The 24,867-nt window shown below is 42.7% G+C and overlaps 1 protein-coding gene across 7 annotated transcripts in view; it reads left to right on the top strand.

The window, feature by feature from the left end:
- Window positions 1-21,252, top strand: part of nell1.L (neural EGFL like 1 L homeolog) — a 318,833-nt gene extending 297,581 nt beyond the window's left edge. For all 7 annotated transcript variants that reach the window (XM_041589242.1, XM_041589240.1, XM_041589241.1 and 4 more), the window contains 4 exon segments: window positions 3,698-3,891; window positions 11,974-12,150; window positions 14,002-14,226; window positions 20,147-21,252. In XM_041589242.1, the coding sequence (XP_041445176.1) occupies window positions 3,698-3,891; window positions 11,974-12,150; window positions 14,002-14,226; window positions 20,147-20,197 (647 nt within the window). In that variant the 3' untranslated portion in view covers window positions 20,198-21,252.
- Window positions 21,253-24,867: the final 3,615 nt, after the last annotated feature.

Here is a 24,867-nt window from a genome sequence, read left to right on the forward strand (position 1 = left end):
GATTTTGTTCACAAACATGGCTGTTTCCTAGCAGTATACAGACTAGAGGAGCAACCACTGTAGCCTTACAGAGCATTTGTTTTTTAGATCGGGTCAGTGACCCCCATTTGAAAATTGGAAAGAGTCAGAAGAAGGCAAATAATTAAAAAACTATAAAAAAAGACCAATTGAACAGTTGTTTAGAATTAGCTATTCTGTAACGTACTAAAAGTTAACTGAAAAGTGATCCACTCTCCATTGCACAAATCCACTAACTAACAAGTGGTAGTGTACCTTTAACAAAGTAATAATAATAATAATAATAATAATAATAACAGTTCCTATGGCTTATTTTGATTTGATGCTAAATTGTACATTTGTTTTGCTCTTAGGAATAAACCTGGGGCAATGATACTGTAACATTCCGGTGTCACACCTTATGGTGCTCAGACATATTCACACAACTAAAATTATTCTGCAAATATCAAACTGTTAATTGTGACGGCGGAGTCTGCTGCAGATTTTGTTCTGTTCATGTGGTTCCTTGAATTCTCTTGTTCTGGCACTAAGGACTAGAATTCCAAGTTAAACACATGCTTATATAAAGTATATATACTATCTATCTGTATAACATAACATTCTGTCCCAGTGGCTGCACAGATCCTATCTGATCCCCATTGTAAGCAGCAGTCCTGTCCTGCTTTATGGCAGCTGAGATTCTAGCTATCTGTATAACAGAACATTCTGTCCCAGTGGCTGCACAGATTTTATCTGATCCCCATTGTAAGCAGCAGTCCTGTCCTGCTTTATGGCAGCTGAGATTCTAGCTATCTGTATAACAGAACATTGTGTCCCAGTGGCTGCACAGATCCTATCTGATCCCCATTGTAAGCAGCAGTCCTGTCCTGCTTTATGGCAGCTGAGATTCTAGCTATCTGTATAACAGAACATTCTGTCCCAGTGGCTGCACAGATCCTATCTGATCCCCATTGTAAGCAGCAGTCCTGTCCTGCTTTATGGCAGCTGAGATTCTAGCTATCTGTATAACAGAACATTGTGTCGCAGTGGCTGCACAGATCCTATCTGATCCCCATTGTAAGCAGCAGTCCTGTCCTGCTTTATGGCAGCTGAGATTCTAGCTATCTGTATAACAGAACATTCTGTCCCAGTGGCTGCACAGATCCTATCTGATCCCCATTGTAAGCAGCAGTCCTGTCCTGCTTTATGGCAGCTGAGATTCTAGCTATCTGTATAACAGAACATTCTGTCCTAGTGTCTGCACAGATCCAATGTGAAATTTGGGCACAATAGTATTATGCTAATGGCTTTGAACCATCCTTAGACTAAAGGGATATATATATATTGCTTTAATTTCTTAAAGGGGACCCGTCACCCAAAAAAGAAAAATTCGAAATCCTATTTTTTCACATAAGTCAAGCAAAATGAACTTTAACTACACTATATAAATTTATCTGAATCTTGTTTCCTTCAGTCTGGGAATTCAAAATTATAGCAACCAGGCAGCAGCCATTTTGTGGATACTGTTATTAAGACAAGTCTTGTATCATCTCAGAATCTTGTTTGTGCACCAGAATGGGGGACTTGATGTCCATCCCCATGTCCTGGGAATGGTAAAGAGAACGGGGGAATGTGGGGAGAGCAGTGACATTTAGGAAGTGCTCAATGGAAAGTGAAAGTAATTGTCTGCCCCGCCTCTATGCCTAGGCATAGAGGCGGCGCAGATAATATTTGATTGACAGCTGAGATTTCCAAATGATCTTACAACAGCTATGAATGCTTAAATAAAAAATAGAAATTGGATTTCATGTTTAATTTGAAAAGGACTTTTATTAAACAAATTTTTTTGTCTGGGTGACGGGTCCACTTTAATAATATTTGGTCAAGTTTTGAAAAGTATCACATACTGTATTTTTCCCTCTGGCTCCAGTCTGATGACAGATGGTGAGCAGTAGTGATGGGCGCAAATTCACGGCAAATTCCCGCGATTCGCCGACGGTGAATAAATTCGTGAAACCGCCACAAAAATTCACCAGTGAAAATTCACCAGCGTCAAAAAAAATGGATGCCGGCGCATTTTCACCATCGAAAACGAGAAGAAGGCACAGTTTCGCGAATTGTTCACCTTTCACGAATTTCGCGAATTTTTTGCTGAAGCGAAACGCCCCAAATTCGCCCATCACTAGTGAACGGGCTTAATTCAGGGTTGGCTGAGAGAATTTGGCAAGTATCTGGGCTCCATCTGAGTGTGTCTGGGGGTATTTGCTCCATTGCAGGGAGCAGTCACTGAGAAGCCTTATATTATTATATTCTATAAAGAATTCAGCACTTCAGGTTTCCTTTAACCGGTAACTAAAATAATCTGAGATGGGAACATGGAATAATTGGCTGTTATCACTGCTGCATTTAAAGGTACAATTTATAATAAATAGTAAATGTTATTAGTTCCTAATGTCAGCGTGTGATACTGAGTGTTGGGGATGAAATAATGGTTTCCTTTAATCTTGAAAAAGGTTACAGTAACTTCCTCCTTTTATGTTCCTGTACAGCCGCCTTATCAATATTTATGATAGAAATTCTAGGAGTCTTTGAAAGTAGAGCCTGATGGTGATATCAACCATTCTTTATAGTCACAGGCCTTTTTATTATTTATGTTATATGACAGTAGGATAGAGAGGGGACTGGGAAATTAAGTTCCAAACTAGTGAGAGAGTAAAACATATTTTACAGTACGCGGTACTCAGAGTTCCCTGTATAACTCACCTGCAGCCTTGTGCCTTTATATGGTCACAGAACAACCCCTCAGTGACTTCTAATATCCTTATCATTTACAGTAGGGGGTACATTATCCCTTATAATACATGAGTGATACTCAGAGTTCCCTGTATAACTCAGCCTGTAGCCTTGTGCCTTTATATGGTCACAGAACAACCCCTCAGTGACTTCTAATATCCTTATCATTTACAGTAGGGGGTACATTATCCCTTATAATACATGAGTGATACTCAGAGTTCCCTGTATAACTCAGCCTGCAGCCTTGTGCCTTTATATGGTCACAGAACAACCCCTCAGTGACTTCTAATATCCTTATCATTTACAGTAGGGGGTACATTATCCCTTATAATACATGAGTGATACTCAGAGTTCCCTGTATAACTCAGCCTGCAGCCTTGTGCCTTTATATGGTCACAGAACAACCCCTCAGTGACTTCTAATATCCTTATCATTTACAGTAGGGGGTACATTATCCCTTATAATACATGAGTGATACTCAGAGTTCCCTGTATAACTCACCTGCAGCCTTGTGCCTTTATATGGTCACAGAACAACCCCTCAGTGACTTCTAATATCCTTATCATTTACAGTAGGGGGTACATTATCCCTTATAATACATGAGTGATACTCAGAGTTCCCTGTATAACTCAGCCTGCAGCCTTGTGCCTTTATATGGTCACAGAACAACCCCTCAGTGACTTCTAATATCCTTATCATTTACAGTAGGGGGTACATTATCCCTTATAATACATGAGTGATACTCAGAGTTCCCTGTATAACTCAGCCTGCAGCCTTGTGCCTTTATATGGTCACAGAACAACCCCTCAGTGACTTCTAATATCCTTATCATTTACAGTAGGGGGGTACATTATCCCTTATAAGACATTATAATACATTTCCAATTTATGTTTCTTTTCTTTTATAGACATTGACGAATGCGCCTTAAGAACTCACACTTGCTGGAACGACTCAGCTTGCGTCAATCTAGAGGGCGGCTTTGATTGTCTTTGCCCTTCGGGACCCTCATGCACTGGGGACTGCCCCCACGAAGGAGGACTGAAACGCAACGGGCAGGTGTGGACTCTGAAAGAGGACCGGTGCTCAGTATGTTCGTGCAAGGTAGGGTGTTGCTGTTGTATACAGGAATATTACAGGGCACCCATTGCTAATGTCACCAGAGGGGGAATGGGGACACTCAGGATTATATAAATGAAAGCCAGAGGGGTAGATACAATGATGTCACTATGATGCAATGATGTCACTATGATGCAATGATGTCACTATGATGCAATGATGTCACTATGATGCAATGATGTTATAGTTAGACAGACCTATAGGCATAGTCACTACCCGTTTCAACCGAAGGACAGTTACACTGGACTGAACCCACCAGACCCTCTCAGCACTATTCTGTAACATCACAAGGCCTGTGTATATATATATATATATATATATATATTTATTATGGAACATGTTAAAGGAAATAAAGTCCAAAAAAGAGAACATTGTCCCTATGCGCGGGCTGGTGTGCAGAATTGTGAGAGTTTAATCCATTTAGAGATAAACGGAGTGATATTTTCCTGCCGCTCCCCCGACGCTCGCAATAATTGTAAAAATGCCTCCAATGCCAGACATTAAAGGCTATTAAATACACTTGTGCGGCTTCTCAAGGAAAAGTTAAAGCTCAAAATAAATTCTGCATCTTTTCAGAGTTTTTATTATTATTTTTTTTTTTTTTTGAGTGATGCGTTTGTTTTGAATGCGCTCGCAGCGGATAACGCGAGTCCTTAAATTACATGGTGTGGATGGTTTTTTATGCTCAACCTGCTCATCTCTCCCGGTAACGTTAGTCTGTAATTCCTTTTATTATAAAAATGATTTCAATAAGTTTCCAAGCTGGTGCCAGTGTGTGGCGGTGAGTATGTGAAGATGTGCGTAAATGGAGATCTATTGTGCTTCCATCACTCTCTATAGGGTCAGAGTAACAACAGCACTTGGGACACATTTCCTTAAAGGCGCGGCAGTGGTAGATTGGGGTATAATGGGATGTAGAATTTAGCCAAGTTTTTGTTATTGGGAAGATTGGGTTTGGGATGATCTCTGGCATCTTCTGGATGTAATGTGGTGTAAAAGAGGTGGATTGAGGTGTAGATGTATTGTTGAGTTGCCTATTTTTATTGTAGCCTCTTTTTACTAGGTTCTACCAGGCCCCACAACCCACACTACCTAGTTATCAGGGGCCTACCACTTTATAATACCTCGGCAAGGTCCACCATCCATGCTACTTAGTTAGCTGGGTCATCCTCCTTGATTGGGACCCCTTTCTACTAGGTTGACAGCAGGTCCGGACTGAGAATTAAAATAGGCCCTGGCTTTTCAGGTACACAGAGGCCCAATCAGCCCACAGAGAGGCCCAAACAGGCCCCCCACAAGCCCAATAAATACTGACTTTCTATGGCACCATATAGCAGCCCCTCTGGCATTTGCCAGAACCCACAGATTGCCAGTCCGGGCCTGGTTAATAGGGTCCACCACCCACTCTACTTACTTTGTCCCTTCCCCTTTATTGGGACCACCTGTTGGCAGGGCCCACCACCCATACTACTTAGTTATCAGGGCCCTACCACTTTCTACTACCTTGGCAAGATCCACCATCCATATTACTTAGTTAGCAGGGCCTCCTCCTTGATTGGGACCCCTTTATACTAGGTTGACAGGGTTCATCACCATTATCAACTACTTAACATGGTCCTCCTCCTTGAATGGGCCCTCGTTCTTCTAGGTTAGCAAGGCCAACCACCCACTTTACTTGGCTTGGCTCTTCCCCATTATGGGAATCCCAGGTTGGCAGAGCCCATCACCCATGCTACGTAGGGCACTCCTCCTTGATTGGGACCCCTTTCTACTAGTTTGACAGGGTCCACGACCCGTATTGCTTCATTAACGGGCCCACCACCCACTCTACTTAGCTGGACCCTTCCTTCCCCTTTATTGGGACCCCAGGTTGGCAGAGCCCATTTCCCATACCAATTAGTTAACCTTTATTGGGACCCCTTTCTATAAGGTTGACAGGGTCCACCGCCCTTATTACTTAGCAGGGTCCTCCTTCTTGAATGAGACCTATTTCTTTTAGGTTGGCAGGGACCATTACCCACTCTACTTAGCTTGGCCCTCCCCCTTTATTGACACCCCAGGTTGGCAGAACGCACCATCCATACTACTTAGTTAGCAGGGCCCTCGTCCTTGATTGGTACCCATTTCTATTAGGTTGACAGGGTCCACCACCCTTATTACTTAGTTATCAGGGTCCTCCTCCTTGAATGAGATCTTATTCTTTTAGGTTGGCAGGGCCTACCGCCTACACTACTTAGCTGAGCCCTTCCCCTTTCTTAGGACCCCAATTTGGCAGGACCCACCACCCACACTACTTAGTTAGCATGACCCACCCCCCTCAGGAGTAACTACATAGTATGGGAACCCATGATTTCTGATGGTGGCCCTGCATCTCTTGGTGGCGACAGTAATCTGGTTGGTCAGAAAACTTCCGAATACCTTGATCTGAGCATTGATTGGCTAGTTTTGCCCCCTGTATATATCACACAGCTTTCAAAGTCCCCTGAAAAATAAACATAACGCTCTTGTGACTTTAGTCATATTTATTGCTGAAGTCATTGGAAAAGGTAAAATATGGAGCGCACAATTGGGCGGGGGGGTATAACGAATGAGCGAATGCACAAACATTTATTTACCGTGCGCAGCATTATAGGATTGTGGATCATTTGCGATGAAGGGAAGCAAATTGCTAAAATAATATATTGGGAAATTAATTGGGAAAAAAAAAAAAATCAGCCGATTCATCAACCCGAGAAAAAAAAAGTTTGCAATAAATTTCCATGAATAATTCATCGGCATTTCCATCAGGAGGAGGAGGGGGCGCGTATCTAATGATCGTACATGTTCAGCGCAGAGCCGTGGGATTTCCTATACAGCAAGGTGAACCCACGATCTGTTGCAGAACTCTACAGGGGGGCACTTAAATGAGAAAGTGGGGGGGGAGAGATGGATTTTAACCTTAGATAAAGTGACCTACTTTGCTAATTTTAGGTAAAAAAAATAATAATTTATGATTAAAAATGTCCAGAATATGCAGATTCGTTGGCTGAAACAGTAACAGAATTAACTGTCAGCTCTGTAACTGTCAGCACTTCTATGGGCCTTTAATGGATCCCCCCACCCCCACCCCATGGTAATTTAGGATGATGTTGGGACAAACTGAGGCGTTTCATGGGCAAATAAAGGCCAAGTTATACAGCCCCAACAAGGAGACCTGTCATATCCTGAGAAATGACAGTAGGGGGTACATTATCCAATAAAGCGCAAGTTACTATTTTGGAGAACTTAATTAAAATCCACAGTTAAATCAATATTCCCGCTGTGTAACCGTTGCTTGCCCTTCCGTTATAGTGTCATCCACTGCAGTTGCTGCCATTGTGCCTTTCCCAATTCTACGGTGCCTGGTTTTGGTCTTTCTGTCCTGCTCAATGTCAACAACCCCGACCACCAGATGGCGCTAGTTAGAATCTAACTATTAATGGCCCAGGCCTTTTTAAAGTGATCATTCCTAGGTACAGAGCTGACACTCTAATATTATATTATGCCATGCTTGTGCCTGGTGCCAATACAAGATTTAGCCTGCAAACAACAGGGTGCACAGACACCTATAGCAACCAATCAGTGATTAGCTTTTATTAGTCAGCTGCAGGTTGAACACTGAAAACAGTCATCTGATTGGTTGCCATGCCAGTAACGTAACTTGGTGGGGGCGGGCCCTGGTGCGAGCCGTGCAGACGGGCCCGCCCCCTCCCTCGTGTGCGCTATTTTTCTGTGCCGCTGCAGCCGACTCCAGCCGGCTGCAGCGCGCACGATCTTCCCCTGCGGGGGTGCGGGCCCTTGCCCATTTGCACCCCCTGCTCCCCCGGTAGTTACGCCCCTGTGCCATGCGTTACTGCCTAGGAGTAAATTTGCCCTGTGTTTATAAATGAGGCCTAAGGAAGCCCCAGAGGTGGTACTTTCAGGTTCCCATTAATGTGAGACCTGAGTAGCCCCAAACCTGACCAGTACCTACTTACCTGCAGTCCAGCCCGAACCCTACCTAATGCCAGAAGCACTGATTGCTGATAGGTGGGCAGATTTGGGCTTTTAAAGATGTCACTTATCCATGCAGATTGTGCTTTCTGCTCTGTAATATGTCAGGGTGGGGACTCTCTATATTGTGCAAGGGTTGAACTGTCTCTTTCACTGGTAAGGGCGCCCTACATACCGGTCAAATCTCCAAATTAATGTGACAACTTTAAAGAACAGAAAGAACAATCCGCATGGAGAAGAAGCAGATTTCTCACTGGGAATCGGCCCATGGTTGGAAGTTTTAAAGAAGAAAACTTGGATTTGAAGACTCCCCAGGTGGAGTCGTTTAAAGCTGGTCATTACTTTTGTTGGTTACCCCACTATCCGCTCTTTTAACGGCGCGCACTGGTGTGATTTATTGCGGCCGTCGGTTGTGCAGAGCCGGCAAAGCCAAGTAAAATAAACCGACAAAAAATAGCAAAGTCATTAATAACAATTCATTGTTTGGCCAGAAATCAATGACGGAGCCGGTTTTAATCACCCCCAGGATTCATTGTTCATGACCATTCGCTGCTCCCGGAGTCATTTGGCTTTATAAATACGCGGCCCCCTCTCCCTTTCGCGGCTTACGGACAAGACAAAAAAAAAAAGGGCTTTTTTTTCCCCCCCTCACAATAGCCGGGAATAATTGGAAACATGATAGATCATTCAGTCTCTGGGCTTTAAGGACAATGAGAAATAATTGCATTTTAATGAATTCTTTTCCGTGCGTCTCACGGTTTATCAACACGCTGTCAACGGGATTCAAAGCGCTGCTGTAGCTCTAGGGATTATTTACCTGCGGAATAAAAGGCTACATTGTAACTGCATCTGAGATTTATAAAGAGCGGCAGTCAGTCAGCCTTTTGATTGTTCTACTTCATTTTCTATGTCTATCCCAGTCTTATATGTGGTTACTGGTGTCATGTCACACCCTGGAATATCCTGGTGGGCTCTTCTTTCTAGTGTTCCTTGCAATTATGCTAAATGATTCAATTCAACGATATTATTGCTGCATCAGCATTGGTGGGACTAAAGTAAAGTCTTGAATGGGTCTAGTTGGGATGACCCTCTCCCAACCTGGACCTGCCAAGCAACAATCAATATGGCACCTCCTTCCGCCCATATGTATAAATATAAATATACAGAGAAGGAATGTTCTGGGCACACAATAAGCTATACCCTCATACTGTACTGTCTAAGGGAATCAATATGGCACCTCCTCCTCCCATATGTATAAATACAAATATACAGAGAAGGAATGTTCTGGGCACACAATAAGCTATACCCTCATACTGTACTGTCTAAGGGAATCAATATGGCACCTCCTCCTCCCATATGTATAAATACAAATATACAGAGAAGGAATGTTCTGGGCACACAATAAGCTATACCCTCATACTGTACTGTCTAAGGGAATCAATATGGCACCTCCTCCTCCCATATGTATAAATACAAATATACAGAGAAGGAATGTTCTGGGCACACAATAAGCTATACCCTCATACTGTACTGTCTAAGGGAATCAATATGGCACCTCCTCCTCCCATATGTATAAATACAAATATACAGAGAAGGAATGTTCTGGGCACACAATAAGCTATACCCTCATACTGTACTGTCTAAGGGAATCAATATGGCACCTCCTCCTCCCATATGTATAAATACAAATATACAGAGAAGGAATGTTCTGGGCACACAAAAACCTATACCCTCATACTGTACTGTCTAAGGGAATCAATATGGCACCTCCTCCTCCCATATGTATAAATACAAATATACAGAGAAGGAATGTTCTGGGCACACAATAAGCTAAACCCTCATACTGTACTGTCTAAGGGAATCAATATGGCACCTCCTCCTCCCATATGTATAAATACAAATATACAGAGAAGGAATGTTCTGGGCACACAATAAGCTATACCCTCATACTGTACTGTCTAAGGGAATCAATATGGCACCTCCTCCTCCCATATGTATAAATACAAATATACAGAGAAGGAATGTTCTGGGCACACAAAAACCTATACCCTCATACTGTACTGTCTAAGGGAATCAATATGGCACCTCCCTCCTCCCATATGTATAAATACAAATATACAGAGAAGGAATGTTCTGGGCACACAATAAGCTATACCCTCATACTGTACTGTCTAAGGGAATCAAAATGGCACCTCCTCCCATATGTATAAATACAAATATACAGAGAAGGAATGTTCTGGGCACACAATAAGCTATACCCTCACACTGTACTGTCTAAGGGAATTAGTATGGCACCTCCTCCCATATGTATAAATACAAATATACAGAGAAGGAATGTTCTGGGCACACAATAAGTTATACCCTCATACTGTACTGTCTAAGGGAATCAATATGGCACCTCCTCCTCCCATATGTATAAATACAAATATACAGAGAAGGAATGTTCTGGGCACACAATAAGCTATACCCTCATACTGTACTGTCTAAGGGAATCAATATGGCACCTCCTCCTCCCATATGTATAAATACAAATATACAGAGAAGGAATGTTCTGGGCACACAATAAGCTATACCCTCATACTGTACTGTCTAAGGGAATCAATATGGCACCTCCTCCTCCCATATGTATAAATACAAATATACAGAGAAGGAATGTTCGAGGCACACAATAAGCTTTACCCTCATACTGTACTGTCTAAGGGAATCAATATGGCACCTCCTCCTCCCATATGTATAAATACAAATATACAGAGAAGGAATGTTCTGGGCACACAATAAGCTATACCCTCATACTGTACTGTCTAAGGGAATCAATATGGCACCTCCTCCTCCCATATGTATAAATACAAATATACAGAGAAGGAATGTTCTGGGCACACAATAAGCTATTCTGCTGAAAACTAATGATATGTAACATAATGATACAATGTAATTACTTGCAATTTATATTTAGCCAAAGATATATTGAGGGCAAGTGGCGGAGGCTCAGCAGATAGACAGAGGCATTTGCCATCTCTGATTTACCCTAAAAATACCCCCCAAGTGCTGTTCTGCTAATGAACTTCCCAATAGTGGGACGAGAGGAGGAAAAAAAAAGCAGTAAAAAGGATGAAGGTGAACAGTTGACATTGGATGTTCCACAACTCGCTGTCTCGGAGGCTTTAATGAAGTGCTCCTTTTAAATTGATACGGCCACCTAAATGGGGCGCTTTCATTGAAAATGATTTCCTTGTGCCGTTCTCCAGGAGACAGTGTGAAGTGCGGCTCTGGCAGGTCTCCGAGACAAGGAAACTTCTTACACGTTTCATTCACATAATTGATGAAATGTGAAATTGCTCCGCACTCGCCCTGCAGCACTCGCTCCGTTTTAGTCCCTCGCTCTCCCTTTTTTTTTTAGGGGCAAAGAGAGAGTTTAACTTGGAAATAAAAAGTCTTTAATTAGATAAGGGTGAATAATGTTATATTTAACCACCGGAATGGCCCAGCGAGAAGTTGATGGCCGATCTTTAATCATCTCTATGCAGAGGCTGAAGTGATACGTTGTTACAGATATAAGGACTCCGGTGCAAGAGCTAGCACTCTAAGGCATGCAAAACTGCAGTGCACAATGCACATAACCGTTGCACAGTTGCTCTGCACCCATCTGCCAGTTGCACCTTTAATAGCACACGGGGCCCAGGATTTGGAACCACCTTCATGCCACATTCATAGCACCTTGAGATGGAATCCTTGAATTATTGGCACCTTTAAGGTGCTGCTAGTTCCAGGCGTTCCCTGAATGACATATTTGCACCCCAATTCATCCAGACAAACTAGAAAAGAGCAATGGAGCCTTGGTGAAAATGTTTGGGGTGCATGTTTAAGTGCAATGAAGAACTTATCTGCAGAATGGGAAGTCATAGAGAACATAGGGTCCACTTTCCCTTTAATGAGTTCCCTACAGTGTCAGTCTCCCATAATGACACCCGCTGCCCTCCTCAATATTACGGCTGAGACAAATGTGTTGTGACGGCCGCAGGGATATCCTTTCATTCCCGTCAAATTTCATTTCCATAGGATGGGAAAATATTTTGCCGAAGGACGGCCTGCGACTGCCAAAATCCCAGCGTCGATCTGTTCTGCTGCCCAGAGTGCGACACTCGAGTCACTAGCCAATGTCTGGATCAGACCGGCCACAAGGTTTATCATAGCGGAGACAACTGGACCTATGGCTGCCAACAGTGCCAATGCCTGGTAGGTTTAAAGAACATTATTGTGTTGTTTTATAGTTATACAGGAACTCTGAGTATCACTCATGTATTATAAGGGATAATGTACCCCCTACTGTAAATGATAAGGATATTAGAAGTCACTGAGGGGTTGTTCTGTGACCATATAAAGGCACAAGGCTGCAGGCTGAGTTATACAGGGAACTCTGAGTATCACTCATGTATTATAAGGGATAATGTACCCCCTACTGTAAATGATAAGGATATTAGAAGTCACTGAGGGGTTGTTCTGTGACCATATAAAGGCACAAGGCTGCAGGCTGAGTTATACAGGGAACTCTGAGTATCACTCATGTATTATAAGGGATAATGTACCCCCTACTGTAAATGATAAGGATATTAGAAGTCACTGAGGGGTTGTTCTGTGACCATATAAAGACACAAGGCTGCAGGCTGAGTTATACAGGGAACTCTGAGTATCACTCATGTATTATAAGGGATAATGTACCCCCTACTGTAAATGATAAGGATATTAGAAGTCACTGAGGGGTTGTTCTGTGACCATATAAAGGCACAAGGCTGCAGGCTGAGTTATACAGGGAACTCTGAGTATCACTCATGTATTATAAGGGATAATGTACCCCCTACTGTAAATGATAAGGATATTAGAAGTCACTGAGGGGTTGTTCTGTGACCATATAAAGGCACAAGGCTGCAGGCTGAGTTATACAGGGAACTCTGAGTATCACTCATGTATTATAAGGGATAATGTACCCCCTACTGTAAATGATAAGGATATTAGAAGTCACTGAGGGGATGTTCTGTGACCATATAAAGGCTCAAGGCTGCAGGCTGAGTTATACAGGGAACTCTGAGTATCACTCATGTATTATAAGGGATAATGTACCCCCTACTGTAAATGATAAGGATATTAGAAGTCACTGAGGGGTTGTTCTGTGACCATATTAAGGCACAAGGCTGCAGGCTGTGTTATACAGGGAACTCTGAGTATCACTCATGTATTATAAGGGATAATGTACCCCCTACTGTAAATGATAAGGATATTAGAAGTCACTGAGGGGTTGTTCTGTGACCATATAAAGGCACAAGGCTGCAGGCTGAGTTATACAGGGAACTCTGAGTAATCACTCATGTATTATAAGGGATAATGTACCCCCTACTGTAAATGATAAGGATATTAGAAGTCACTGAGGGGTTGTTCTGTGACCATATAAAGACACAAGGCTGCAGGCTGAGTTATACAGGGAACTCTGAGTATCACTCATGTATTATAAGGGATAATGTACCCCCTACTGTAAATGATAAGGATATTAGAAGTCACTGAGGGGTTGTTCTGTGACCATATAAAGACACAAGGCTGCAGGCTGAGTTATACAGGGAACTCTGAGTATCACTCATGTATTATAAGGGATAATGTACCCCCTACTGTAAATGATAAGGATATCAGAAGTCACTGAGGGGTTGTTCTGTGACCATATAAAGACACAAGGCTGCAGGCTGAGTTATACAGGGAACTCTGAGTATCACTCATGTATTATAAGGGTTAATGTACCCCCTACTGTAAATGATAAGGATATTAGAAGTCACTGAGGGGTTGTTCTGTGACCATATAAAGACACAAGGCTGCAGGCTGAGTTATACAGGGAACTCTGAGTATCACTCATGTATTATAAGGATAATGTACCCCCTACTGTAAATGATAAGGATATTAGAAGTCACTGAGGGGTTGTTCTGTGACCATATAAAGACACAAGGCTGCAGGCTGAGTTATACAGGGAACTCTGAGTATCACTCATGTATTATAAGGGATAATGTACCCCCTACTGTAAATGATATTTTAATTCATTATTTGTAGGAGGGAGAAGTCGATTGTTGGCCCCTCACCTGCCCAATTCTGACCTGTGAGTACACGACCATCTCTGAAGGGGAGTGCTGTTCTCACTGTGTGGATGACCCATGTATATCAGACAGCGACCCCTACGACATCAGCAAAACCTGTCAGGACCCCCAAGGAATTACACGGCTGGGGGGCTCAGTATGGACGATGGTTGGATCACCGTGTACCACCTGTAAATGCAAGGTAACAACCCACGTATCTCTGCAGGATTCTTCTTTCTTTCCTCCTTCCTATTTCCTTGTTTCTCTTCTGCGCCTTAATTTTCCATCAACCAGTCTTTTGTTTTCCACATTTGGGTTCACCAACGAGAGACTTGTACCCTAAAAACCAGGCTTCTTGCGGAGGAGATTGTCTGGTGCCAGTTCCTTTAGTAACTCATTACCCAATAAGCATCAAATCATAATTAAATCTGTTTATTAATATATAATTATCATGCTCAGCTCTCGCACGTCACACAAAGAACACGTGAGCTCTAGTTTAGACTTTTATTTTAATTAACAATGAACGAAACAGCTGCACAGTTCCGCGATGAATCGAAGTGGATGTACGTAAATTATCTAATCGGATGAAAGGTAAGAAAACCCTGCTCACCCGGTAACAGACGTGACCTGGGTGTAGAAACCCCAGGTCCAGCGCTTGATTCAAGTAAACGGTCGCTGATGTAAAAAAGGAATAACACTCACCCGTAGTCTTTAGTGGTCCGGGTGCATCGCCCCGAACCCGTAGCAGGGGGTGTGTGCACAGTCAAGTATAGAGGAAAAGGCAAGCACAGCCGGACGTCACTTGGTATGGATAAAACTTCAACTTTATTTCAAATGCATTAAAACCAGAATGTCCTGACGCGTTTCGTATCTAGGCGATACGTAGTCATAGGCATCATGACTACGTATCGCCTAGATACGAAACGCGTCAGGACATTCTGGTTTTAATGCATTTGAAATAAAGTTGAAGTTTTATCCATACCAAGTGACGTCCGGCTGTGCTTGCCTTTTCCTCTATACTTGACTGTAGACTTTTATTTTAGACTTTTATTTTAGACTTTTATTTTAGACTTTTTTTTTATTTTAGGCCAAAATCCCATTCGCCATTTGACGAACTCTTTCTATTCCGTACGTTTCCGTCATTTCTGTGGATTGGGGGTGAGCTCAGTAGTCGGGTTATATAAAATGCTGTAAGAAGTCGGAGGCAGGGAATATTTAAGTTGCAAGTTCCAAGTAGCAGCGAGGGGATCTCTTGGGTCGCTGTAGATTTCGGCTCCGCCTCAAGTGAGTGTCCTCAGAGACCGCCGCTGTTTTATCCGGGCAGAATTCCTTACGTCACGACGATTTCCATTGATACCGAGATGTCTCTCCAGCAAATATAAAGTCTTGATTTCCCAGCCAGTGTGCAGAATGGAATGGAAGAAAACAACATGTTACAGTATAAAGAGAATTAATCACAGTATTGGCCTCAGAGGATCTATCTTGTAGTTAAAAACCATGTTCAAAAAATAGTTACCCATAATAAAAGTATTAATATGCAGCCGGCTGTGCTGTAAATCTATCAAGCTGGGCAGGCTCACTTTTGTTGGTGACCACCATATCAGGCACTTTCATTGGTTGGTTGGGGGGCTTCAAGTGCTTTAAAAACGATTTGCCCAAGCTTCATGACGCACTTAGTGAGAGACCACCAGGAATGTGACCGCTGGCTGTCTAAGTGAGCCTGCACAAATTGGCAGATAGAGTAGTTTTGATGGGTTGTTTTTCAAGGCATTTTGAAATTTTAAAGTGAAAGTAAACACCAGCCTCTCTGGTGATGGGGAAGTTGTGAGTGATGGAGTTCTGCAGTCACAGGAACCAAGATACAACCACATCCACTGGAGAGGTCAACTGTTAAAATGGAGAGTCCTCCATACCCCCCAGTTGATCTTTGCCAAGTGAAATTGAGACTGTCCCACCTCTTCCCCCCTCTTTTATTGGATCACCTTTGAGGCAAGGAAAACCAATAAAGGGGAATGATCAGTTGTGGGACGGAGCTAATGGTGAGGAACCTGTGGGGACTGAACAACAGGGTGGTTTGTGGTGGACCAAGTGCTGAGTTAGTGGTGGTGATTGAGTGTCTTGGGTGCCAATATTTTATTATTTATTGGCCTTCTTGTAAATTATCACTGGAATTCATGATGTGTCTTCTCAGATACAACAAACAGGTTGCAGGTTGTATGTGTTCTGTTCATCCTGAAAAATGAAGTAGCTCTCAAGTTCTGCCAAAAACTACAGCACCGTGTTCTGAGAATCTCTATAGATTCTCTAATGCAAATCCAAGAACAAGTGCTTTGTTCAACCTGGAACATTGAATTCCATAATTATAATATATTTACTGCAAGCTGTGATCTTTTTCAACATTAAATCCATATACTGTAGGGCTTAGAGCTTATTTGTGCCCTGGGTACCCCTGGAACTATAGCAGGGTGACTGTTACCCCAATGTTTCTATATATCTGTAACCTTGTTATGAGCTAAGGGGGCCCAGTCTGAAGGCCAGTTAGGGGGAGATTTGGGGTGAGTCTTATTTGTACCCTGGGTACCCCTGGAACTATAGCAGGGTGACACCCCAATGTTTCTATATATCTGTAACCTTGTTATGAGCTAAGGGGGCCCAGTCTGAAGGTCAGTTAGGGGGAGATTTGGGGTGAGTGCTTATTTGTGCCCTGGGTACCCCTGGAACTATAGCAGGGTGACACCCCAATGTTTCTATATATCTGTAACCTTGTTATGAGCTAAGGAGGCCCAGTCTGAAGGCCAGTTAGGGGAAGATTTGGGGTGAGTGGTTATTTGTGCCCTGGGCACCCCTGGAACTATAGCAGGGTAACTGTTACCCCAATATTTCTATATATCTGTAACCTTGTTATGAGCTAAGGGGCCCAGTCTGAAGGTCAGTTAGGGGGAGATTTGGGGTGAGTGCTTATTTGTACCCTGGGTACCCCTGGAACTATAGCAGGGTGACACCTCAATGTTTCTATATATCTGTAACCTTGTTATGAGCTAAGGGGTTCCAGTCTGAAGATCAGTTAGGGGGAGATTTGGGGGGAGTGCTTATTTGTACCCTGGGTACCCCTGGAACTATAGCAGGGTGACACCTCAATGTTTCTATATATCTGTAACCTTGTTATGAGCTAAGGGGACCCAGTCTGAAGGTCAGTTAGGGGGAGATTTGGGGTGAGTGCTTATTTGTACCCTGGGTACCCCTGGAACTATAGCAGGGTGACACCCCAATGTTTCTATATATCTGTAACCTTGTTATGAGCTAAGGGGGTCCAGTCTGAAGATCAGTTAGGGGGAGATTTGGGGTGAGTGCTTATTTGTACCCTGGGTACCCCTGGAACTATAGCAGGGTGACACCCCAATGTTTCTATATATCTGTAACCTTGTTATGAGCTAAGGGGGCCCAGTCTGAAGGTCAGTTAGGGGGAGATTTGGGGTGAGTGCTTATTTGTACCCTGGGTACCCCTGGAACTATAGCAGGGTGACACCCCAATGTTTCTATATATCTGTAACCTTGTTATGAGCTAAGGGGGCCCAGTCTGAAGGTCAGTTAGGGGAGATTTGGGGTGAGTGCTTATTTGTACCCTGGGTACCCCTGGAACTATAGCAGGGTGATTTTACCCCAATGTTTCTATATATCTGTAACCTTGTTATGAGCTAAGGGGGCCCAGTCTGAAGGCCAGTTAGGGGGAGATTTGGGGTGAGTGCTTATTTGTACCCTGGGTACCCCTGGAACTATAGCAGGGTGACTGTTACCCCAATGTTTCTATATATCTGTAACCTTGTTATGAGCTAAGGGGGCCCAGTCTGAAGGTCAGTTAGGGGGAGATTTGAGGTGAGTGCTTATTTGTACCCTGGGTACCACTGGAACTATAGCAGGGTGACTGTTACCCCAATGTTTCTCTATATCTGTAACCTTGTTATGAGCTAAGGGGGCCCAGTCTGAAGGTCAGTTAGGGGGAGATTTGGGGTGAGTGCTTATTTGTACCCTGGGTACCCCTGGAACTATAGCAGGGTGACTGTTACCCCAATGTTTCTATATATCTGTAACCTTGTTATGAGTTAGTGCTTAGTTGGTGCAAAGGGGGGGATGGAGACAAATAACATGAAAATGAACATTTCTACAATGTAAAAAACATGGAAAATAATAAAATAAAACAAATCATATAAATAGTATTTTCCCGTTAGCAGCAAGAGGCAGATGTACCGTTTTCTCCCCGACTGCGTGTTTATTGAATCTGATAACTTGATAACATTGGTGCCATAGAGAAACATTTAGAGAAACATCTGCAGCCGTAATTAACTGACAAACGTTGCGTCTGTTCTCGAGTGCGGGAGGAACTTACAGACATTACAGACCAATGTTAATATTTGGAGTTTTCTTTGCCTAAATATAACTTGTCAGTTGGTTTCTAGAGCTGGAGTCCAATTCACTTGATAGGATAGGGGGGTGAGCGAAGAGTTATGTGACCATAATTATATGCAGTTCTATATGATTTAAGAACAGAGATTATTTTCCCCACAAACAATTTCCAAGCTGACAACATTTTATCCAAACTCACCTTGTGGGCAAAAGTGACAGCTTTCTATTTGGCCAAGGGAAATGTGCAGAAAGCGACCTAATTATATTTAGTTGGAATTAATAGCAGCCTAAGGTTATCAACTTGGGACAAATTAACACTTTACCTGTAGGAAAATCTAAAATGTACCGAACTTTAAGTATCTGGGGGATTTTCAGGTTTTGGTTTTCTTGATACGTTGATGATGAACGAGATGAAATGTCCCTGTGGGCTCAGTTGACCTCCTGTTCTCCCAGCCGTGTGGCTTTATACGCCAATACCATGGTCATTCCTTCTTACTGTATGAGAACAAAGAGGTGGGATGGAGGAAGGGATTGATGTACGGAGAATGGAAGAGGAGAATAAAGAAGAGGAGTGAAGAGAGAAGGAAAAATGTTTTGGAGAGTTCACTTGTGGAGTATTGGAACTTGTAGGCATCGACCTTGGTGGGTTCATATGAAATTAGTCTGATATTGATATATGTTCTTATGTATGTAATGACTCTTGGCAGTTCTCAGTAGTTCCCTGTGTATTTATAGGGTCTTCTTATCCTACGTAGACGATGAAATACACAAGTTAGGGGGTGCCACCATAGTTTTAATCTGGTACAAGGTGGAGAGTGTAGCAAGACCCTGGACAGCAGTGATCACTGTATGAACTTGAAGGAACCTGCTCTTGCACTCCTTAGTTCTCTTGGACTTCTGTCCATGGTCTTTATAAATGAACCCTTTTATCTTCTCTCTCTCTCTCTCTCTCTCTCTCTCTCTCTCTCTCTCTCTCTCTCTGTAGAAGCCTAGTCTATCTATCTATCTATCTATCTATCTATCTATCTATCTATCTATCTATCTATCATCTATCTATCTATCTATCTATCTATCTATCTTCTTTCTATTAATCATCTATCTATCTATCTATCTATCTATCTATCTATCTATCTATCTGTCTGTCTGTCTGTCTGTCTGTCTGTCTGTCTGTCTGTCTGTCTGTCTGTCTATCTCTCTCTCTCTCTCTCTCTCTCTGTAGAAGCCTAGTCTAGTCTTGTAGGTTCTTCATACAACATGAAGTTTAATGAACCTGCTCTTACACTCCTTAGTTCTCTTGAACTTCTGTCCATGGTCTTTATAAATGACCCCTCTTATCTTCTTGCTCTTCATCTGTAGAAGCCTAGTCTAGTCTTGTAGGTTTTCATCTGTAGAAGCCTAGTCTAGTCTTGTATTTTTTCATCGGTAAAAGCCTCGTCTAATCTTGCAGGTTCTTCATACAACACAAAAAAAGTAATTGCTGCTTGTCAAATAGTAATTTTTACCAATATCCAAAATTTCAATAGAATTGTTGGTTCCATTAATTGAGAATATATGTCCCAGTGAAGCCCAGCTCATGATCGATATCCCCTTTGCCAAGGCCGTTATTGGTGAGCGAGTGAAGGACACATATTTTCATGCTTATGTTGTTACTTTTTTATTGTATTTTCTCAGAAAATTGTATCCAACAATGTTTTTTCTTCTTTTTTTTGTCTCTAAAACAGAATGGAAGTGTCTGCTGCTCAGTGGATTTGGACTGTCTTCACAATAACTAAAGTTCTAACCCAGTGGACTCTCTAATGGAGAGAAAGTCTAATGCAGCCCCTCCTCATCTACAACAGAGTCTCTGTCTGCAGCTCTGTCTTCTACAACAGACAGTTACCAAAGTCTTTATCAAGAGGAAGATGTTTGGGAGTTTCTTGTGGCCCTTCGTCTATGATCACATTCGCCGGCCTTGTTTGGGCGCCACGCTTACAAGGCTTAGTGCTCCCACTGAACAACCGGGGGGTCGTGCATTTCTAGCTCCCTGCAATGGCTCATTCTCAGTGTTGTGAACCACAAACTTTTATCCTCGTTACATTGGCAAACACTTTTAATTACTTTATTGTAAACCTTCAATTCTCCACCCCACACCCCCCGACCACCATTTTTGTACGGCATCAAAGTAGTCAATAATTTTTCTTCTTTCTTTTTCAATTTGGGTTCTAGAATCTACCGAATAGTCCGACCTCATCCATTGCCATCTACTAAGGCCTCCCCCTGTCTGATGTATTTATGAAAATATGTATGTATGTACAGTCTAATTGCATAGTAATTATATTTCATAGCTATGGAACATTGTACAATTCAGCCCAACTTGTCTCTCTCGAGAAGAAACACTTCATGAGCTGCTTCTTCATCCCAAGGGAACTTTATTGGACAATTTACAGAAGGGACTATCACATGGTCCAAAATTGCTTTGCTTAAGGACCTGATTTCATGGATTATGTTTGGAAATTATAAATTCCTCTTTTTTTTCCACGATAGAACAATAGAGACTTTGAAGGACTTACCCGGTGCACCTGTGGCCGAGACATTGGTCCTTCACTACGAGACTTCTGGAGATGTAACAGATACAACATGCTGTGCTATAACCCATCGTTATTTATCCATTTACTGAGGAATATTTTCACCGGGGTCGTTATTTTTAAAAAAATAAATCTTAAGAGCGGGAAAAAAGGCAAACTGATGACTGTAAGGAATACAGAAGAGTTTTAGAACAGCATTTATGTCCAAATTATATTGATTTATTTACTTTTTAATTGATCACAATAAAAGCCTTTTACCATCATCATGTGGTTTTCTTTCATTTGACCAGGATGGCAAAGGTTTGAGCTAAGGGGGCCCAGTCTGAAGGTCAGTTAGGGGGAGATTTGGGGTGAGTGCTTATTTGTACCCTGGGTACCCCTGGAACTATAGCAGGGTGACACCCCAATGTTTCTATATATCTGTAACCTTGTTATGAGCTAAGGGGGACCAGTCTGAAGGTCAGTTAGGGGGAGATTTGGGGTGAGTGCTTATTTGTACCCTGGGTACCCCTGGAACTATAGCAGGGTGACACCCCAATGTTTCTATATATCTGTAACCTTGTTATGAGCTAAGGGGGCCCAGTCTGAAGGTCAGTTAGGGGGAGATTTGGGGTGAGTGCTTATTTGTACCCTGGGTACCCCTGGAACTATAGCAGGGTGACTGTTACCCCAATGTTTCTATATATCTGTAACCTTGTTATGAGCTAAGGGGGCCCAGTCTGAAGGTCAGTTAGGGGGAGATTTGGGGTGAGTGTTTATTTGTACCCTGGGTACCCCTGGAACTATAGCAGGGTGACACCCCAATGTTTCTATATATCTGTAACCTTGTTATGAGCTAAGGGGGCCTAGTCTGAAGGTCAGTTAGGGGGAGATTTGGGGTGAGTGTTTATTTGTACCCTGGGTACCCCTGGAACTATAGCAGGGTGACACCCCAATGTTTCTATATATCTGTAACCTTGTTATGAGCTAAGGGGGCCCAGACTGAAGGCCAGTTAGGAGGAGATTTTGGGGTGAGTGCTTATTTGTGCCCTGGGTACCCCTGGAACTATAGCAGGGTGACTGTTACCCCAATGTTTCTATATATCTGTAACCTTGTTATGAGCTAAGGGGGCCCAGCCTGAAGGCCAGTTAGGGGGAGATTTGGGGTGAGTGCTTATTTGTACCCTGGGTACCCCTGGAACTATAGCAGGGTGACACCCCAATGTTTCTATATATCTGTAACCTTGTTATGAGCTAAGGGGGCCCAGTCTGAAGGCCAGTTAGGAGGAGATTTGGGGGTGAGTGCTTATTTGTGCCCTGGGTACCCCTGGAACTATAGCAGGGTGACTGTTACCCCAATGTTTCTATATATCTGTAACCTTGTTATGAGCTAAGGGGGCCCAGTCTGAAGGCCAGTTAGGGGGAGATTTGGGGTGAGTGCTTATTTGTACCCTGGGTACCCCTGGAACTATAGCAGGGTGACACCCCAATGTTTCTATATATCTGTAACCTTGTTATGAGCTAAGGGGGCCCAGTCTGAAGGCCAGTTAGGGGGAGATTTGGGGTGAGTGCTTATTTGTACCCTGGGTACCCCTGGAACTATAGCAGGGTGACACCCCAATGTTTCTATATATCTGTAACCTTGTAATGAGCTAAGGGGGGCCAGTCTGAAGGCCAGTTAGGGGGAGATTTGGGGTGAGTGCTTATTTGTACCCTGGGTACCCCTGGAACTAAAGTCTTTACTAAGAGTTGGTGGAAAATATTAATCGCTGCTCATCATTGTTCTACACCCAGTAAATGCACATTAGTTTTCCAGTAATATCTTCATCAATCCATAATGTAACTAAACGACTGTAAGAGCCAAACACTCTGATTTACTAATCACCAACCTGGAGAATTTCCATTCTTTTCCCATTATCTTTTTGACCCTGGTTAACCCTTAGTATCTTGCATCCAGCCACCTGTTTAACCTGAGAAACTCTGTGTTTTGCTGAATATATTGGATATAATTGAGGATAATCTCACGTAACTGCAAAGTAATTGCTTCCCAATGAGTGGGCTGTGGAATGGCTCAGTGGGAAAGGCTTTAATCCATTACATTACGCCGGGCCCTGACGCTCAGGTTCAGTCCGAACACAGTAAAAAGAAAAGATTGTGAGACAGAGATAAATCGCTGCTACATATAGTCTGCAGGAACCATAGGGCTTTATATAATATACAGCATATATCATATAGGTTGTCTGATAATCACAGTATAAATAACAGAAGCCCTGATACTAGATGTCAGTCCAAGACTACAGTGTGTTATAGTCAGACAACAACTTGGGTTCTTGAGAATGGGAATCATTTCTCAGACTCGTTCTACTACTTTAAAGGAGAAGTAACCCATACTTTCATCATAGGGAACTTACACAGGGCAATTACTCTTGATTTAGATAAGGGTTAGGGGTCCCACCAGCTAAGCTGGTTAAAGGGGAAGTAAAGTCTAAAACAGAATAATGCTGTATTTTGTATACTAAACATAAACATGAACTTACTGCACCACAAGCCTAATCAAACAAATGATTTATGCTTTCAAAGTTGGCCACAGGGGGTCACCATCTTGTAACTTTGTTATACATCTTTGCAAGACCAAGACTGTGCACATGCTCAGTGTGATCTGGGCTGCTTAGGGATCGTCATAAATGATCAAAACAGCACAAGTCAAATAATATCTGCCAGAAGCCGATACAACAAGACTGATTAATAATCAGAATATACAGACTGCACTGGCTCCTGTGTTGTCATGTGATCTAATGTGGATTTTATAGTTTTTGTTTTGTTTAATACAAACTTTCTCCAACTCTGCAGAACCAGTGGCTGCAGCAAAATAATCCTCCAAATAGAATCCCAGTTTATCTGTTTAAATCTGGCTCCATGATCTTTGTCCCTGCAGCTGGAGTTGGAAACAGTAAAGGGGATGTTAAGGCAAAAATAAAATCCAATATAAATCTCTACACAGTCGCCGACTGCTCTACAGGGAAACAAACAAAGCTGCTTGAGTTCTGCATGGCTGGGAAGTAAGACGGGGGCTCCCCCTGCTGTTGATAAGTATGATTGTTTCCCTGCAGAGCAGTTAGGGACCGTCTGACAATTCCTATCCACAGCAGTAAATGAAGGGGGAATTTCACTGCATACAGTCAGGTTTCTTATAAAAACGGAACACCTTTTTTAATTAAAGTATATTGGAGATATATATTTTTCATTAAAGAAAGTAAAAATGGGATTTTATTTTTTTGCTTCTACGTGCCCTTTAAATCCCTGCCAGCGTTGGAGTTGGTATTAAAAATGTTCCACAATGCACTTGCAGGTAAATATGTAATTTCTGCCCATTTAAGCCCAGATCTGTCCCAACGCCCACTCCCATTGAAGGCATCTCACCTCTTCTCTGCCCTAATCTGTCTAAAATCATCTACCCCCACATTGCCCTGTCCCCTTATGACTCCAACGTCCCAACCAGTCTGCCCCGCTTGGTATTATAAACCCTTGATAAGGGCCACCGGTGAAATCTAATATTCTGCTATACAGACAGCTATGGGGCAGTGCCATAAAAGCTAAAGGAAGCCAATCAGAAGCTTTTCTTTTGCACAGGTGAACAGTAACTACTACCTTTTGTTTGGGTGCTATGGGTTACAAGATCTATTTTACCCTCCTGTACCCCATGAAATAGAAGACATGCCAGGTGATGGAGCAAACCGCTTTTGGGATAACTCAACGTTGTGAACAATTACCCTTATTCCCCAACCTGTAGAACTCTATATATATTTAAAGGGCCGAACTGGCCCAATGGGATACTGGGAAAAATCCCAGTGGGCCTTGGTCCTGCTGGGCCCGGGTCTCCCCAGGATCATCACAGCTGC

This window comes from Xenopus laevis, chromosome 4L, assembly GCF_017654675.1.
Source record: "Xenopus laevis strain J_2021 chromosome 4L, Xenopus_laevis_v10.1, whole genome shotgun sequence".
Lineage (NCBI taxonomy): Eukaryota > Metazoa > Chordata > Amphibia > Anura > Pipidae > Xenopus > Xenopus laevis.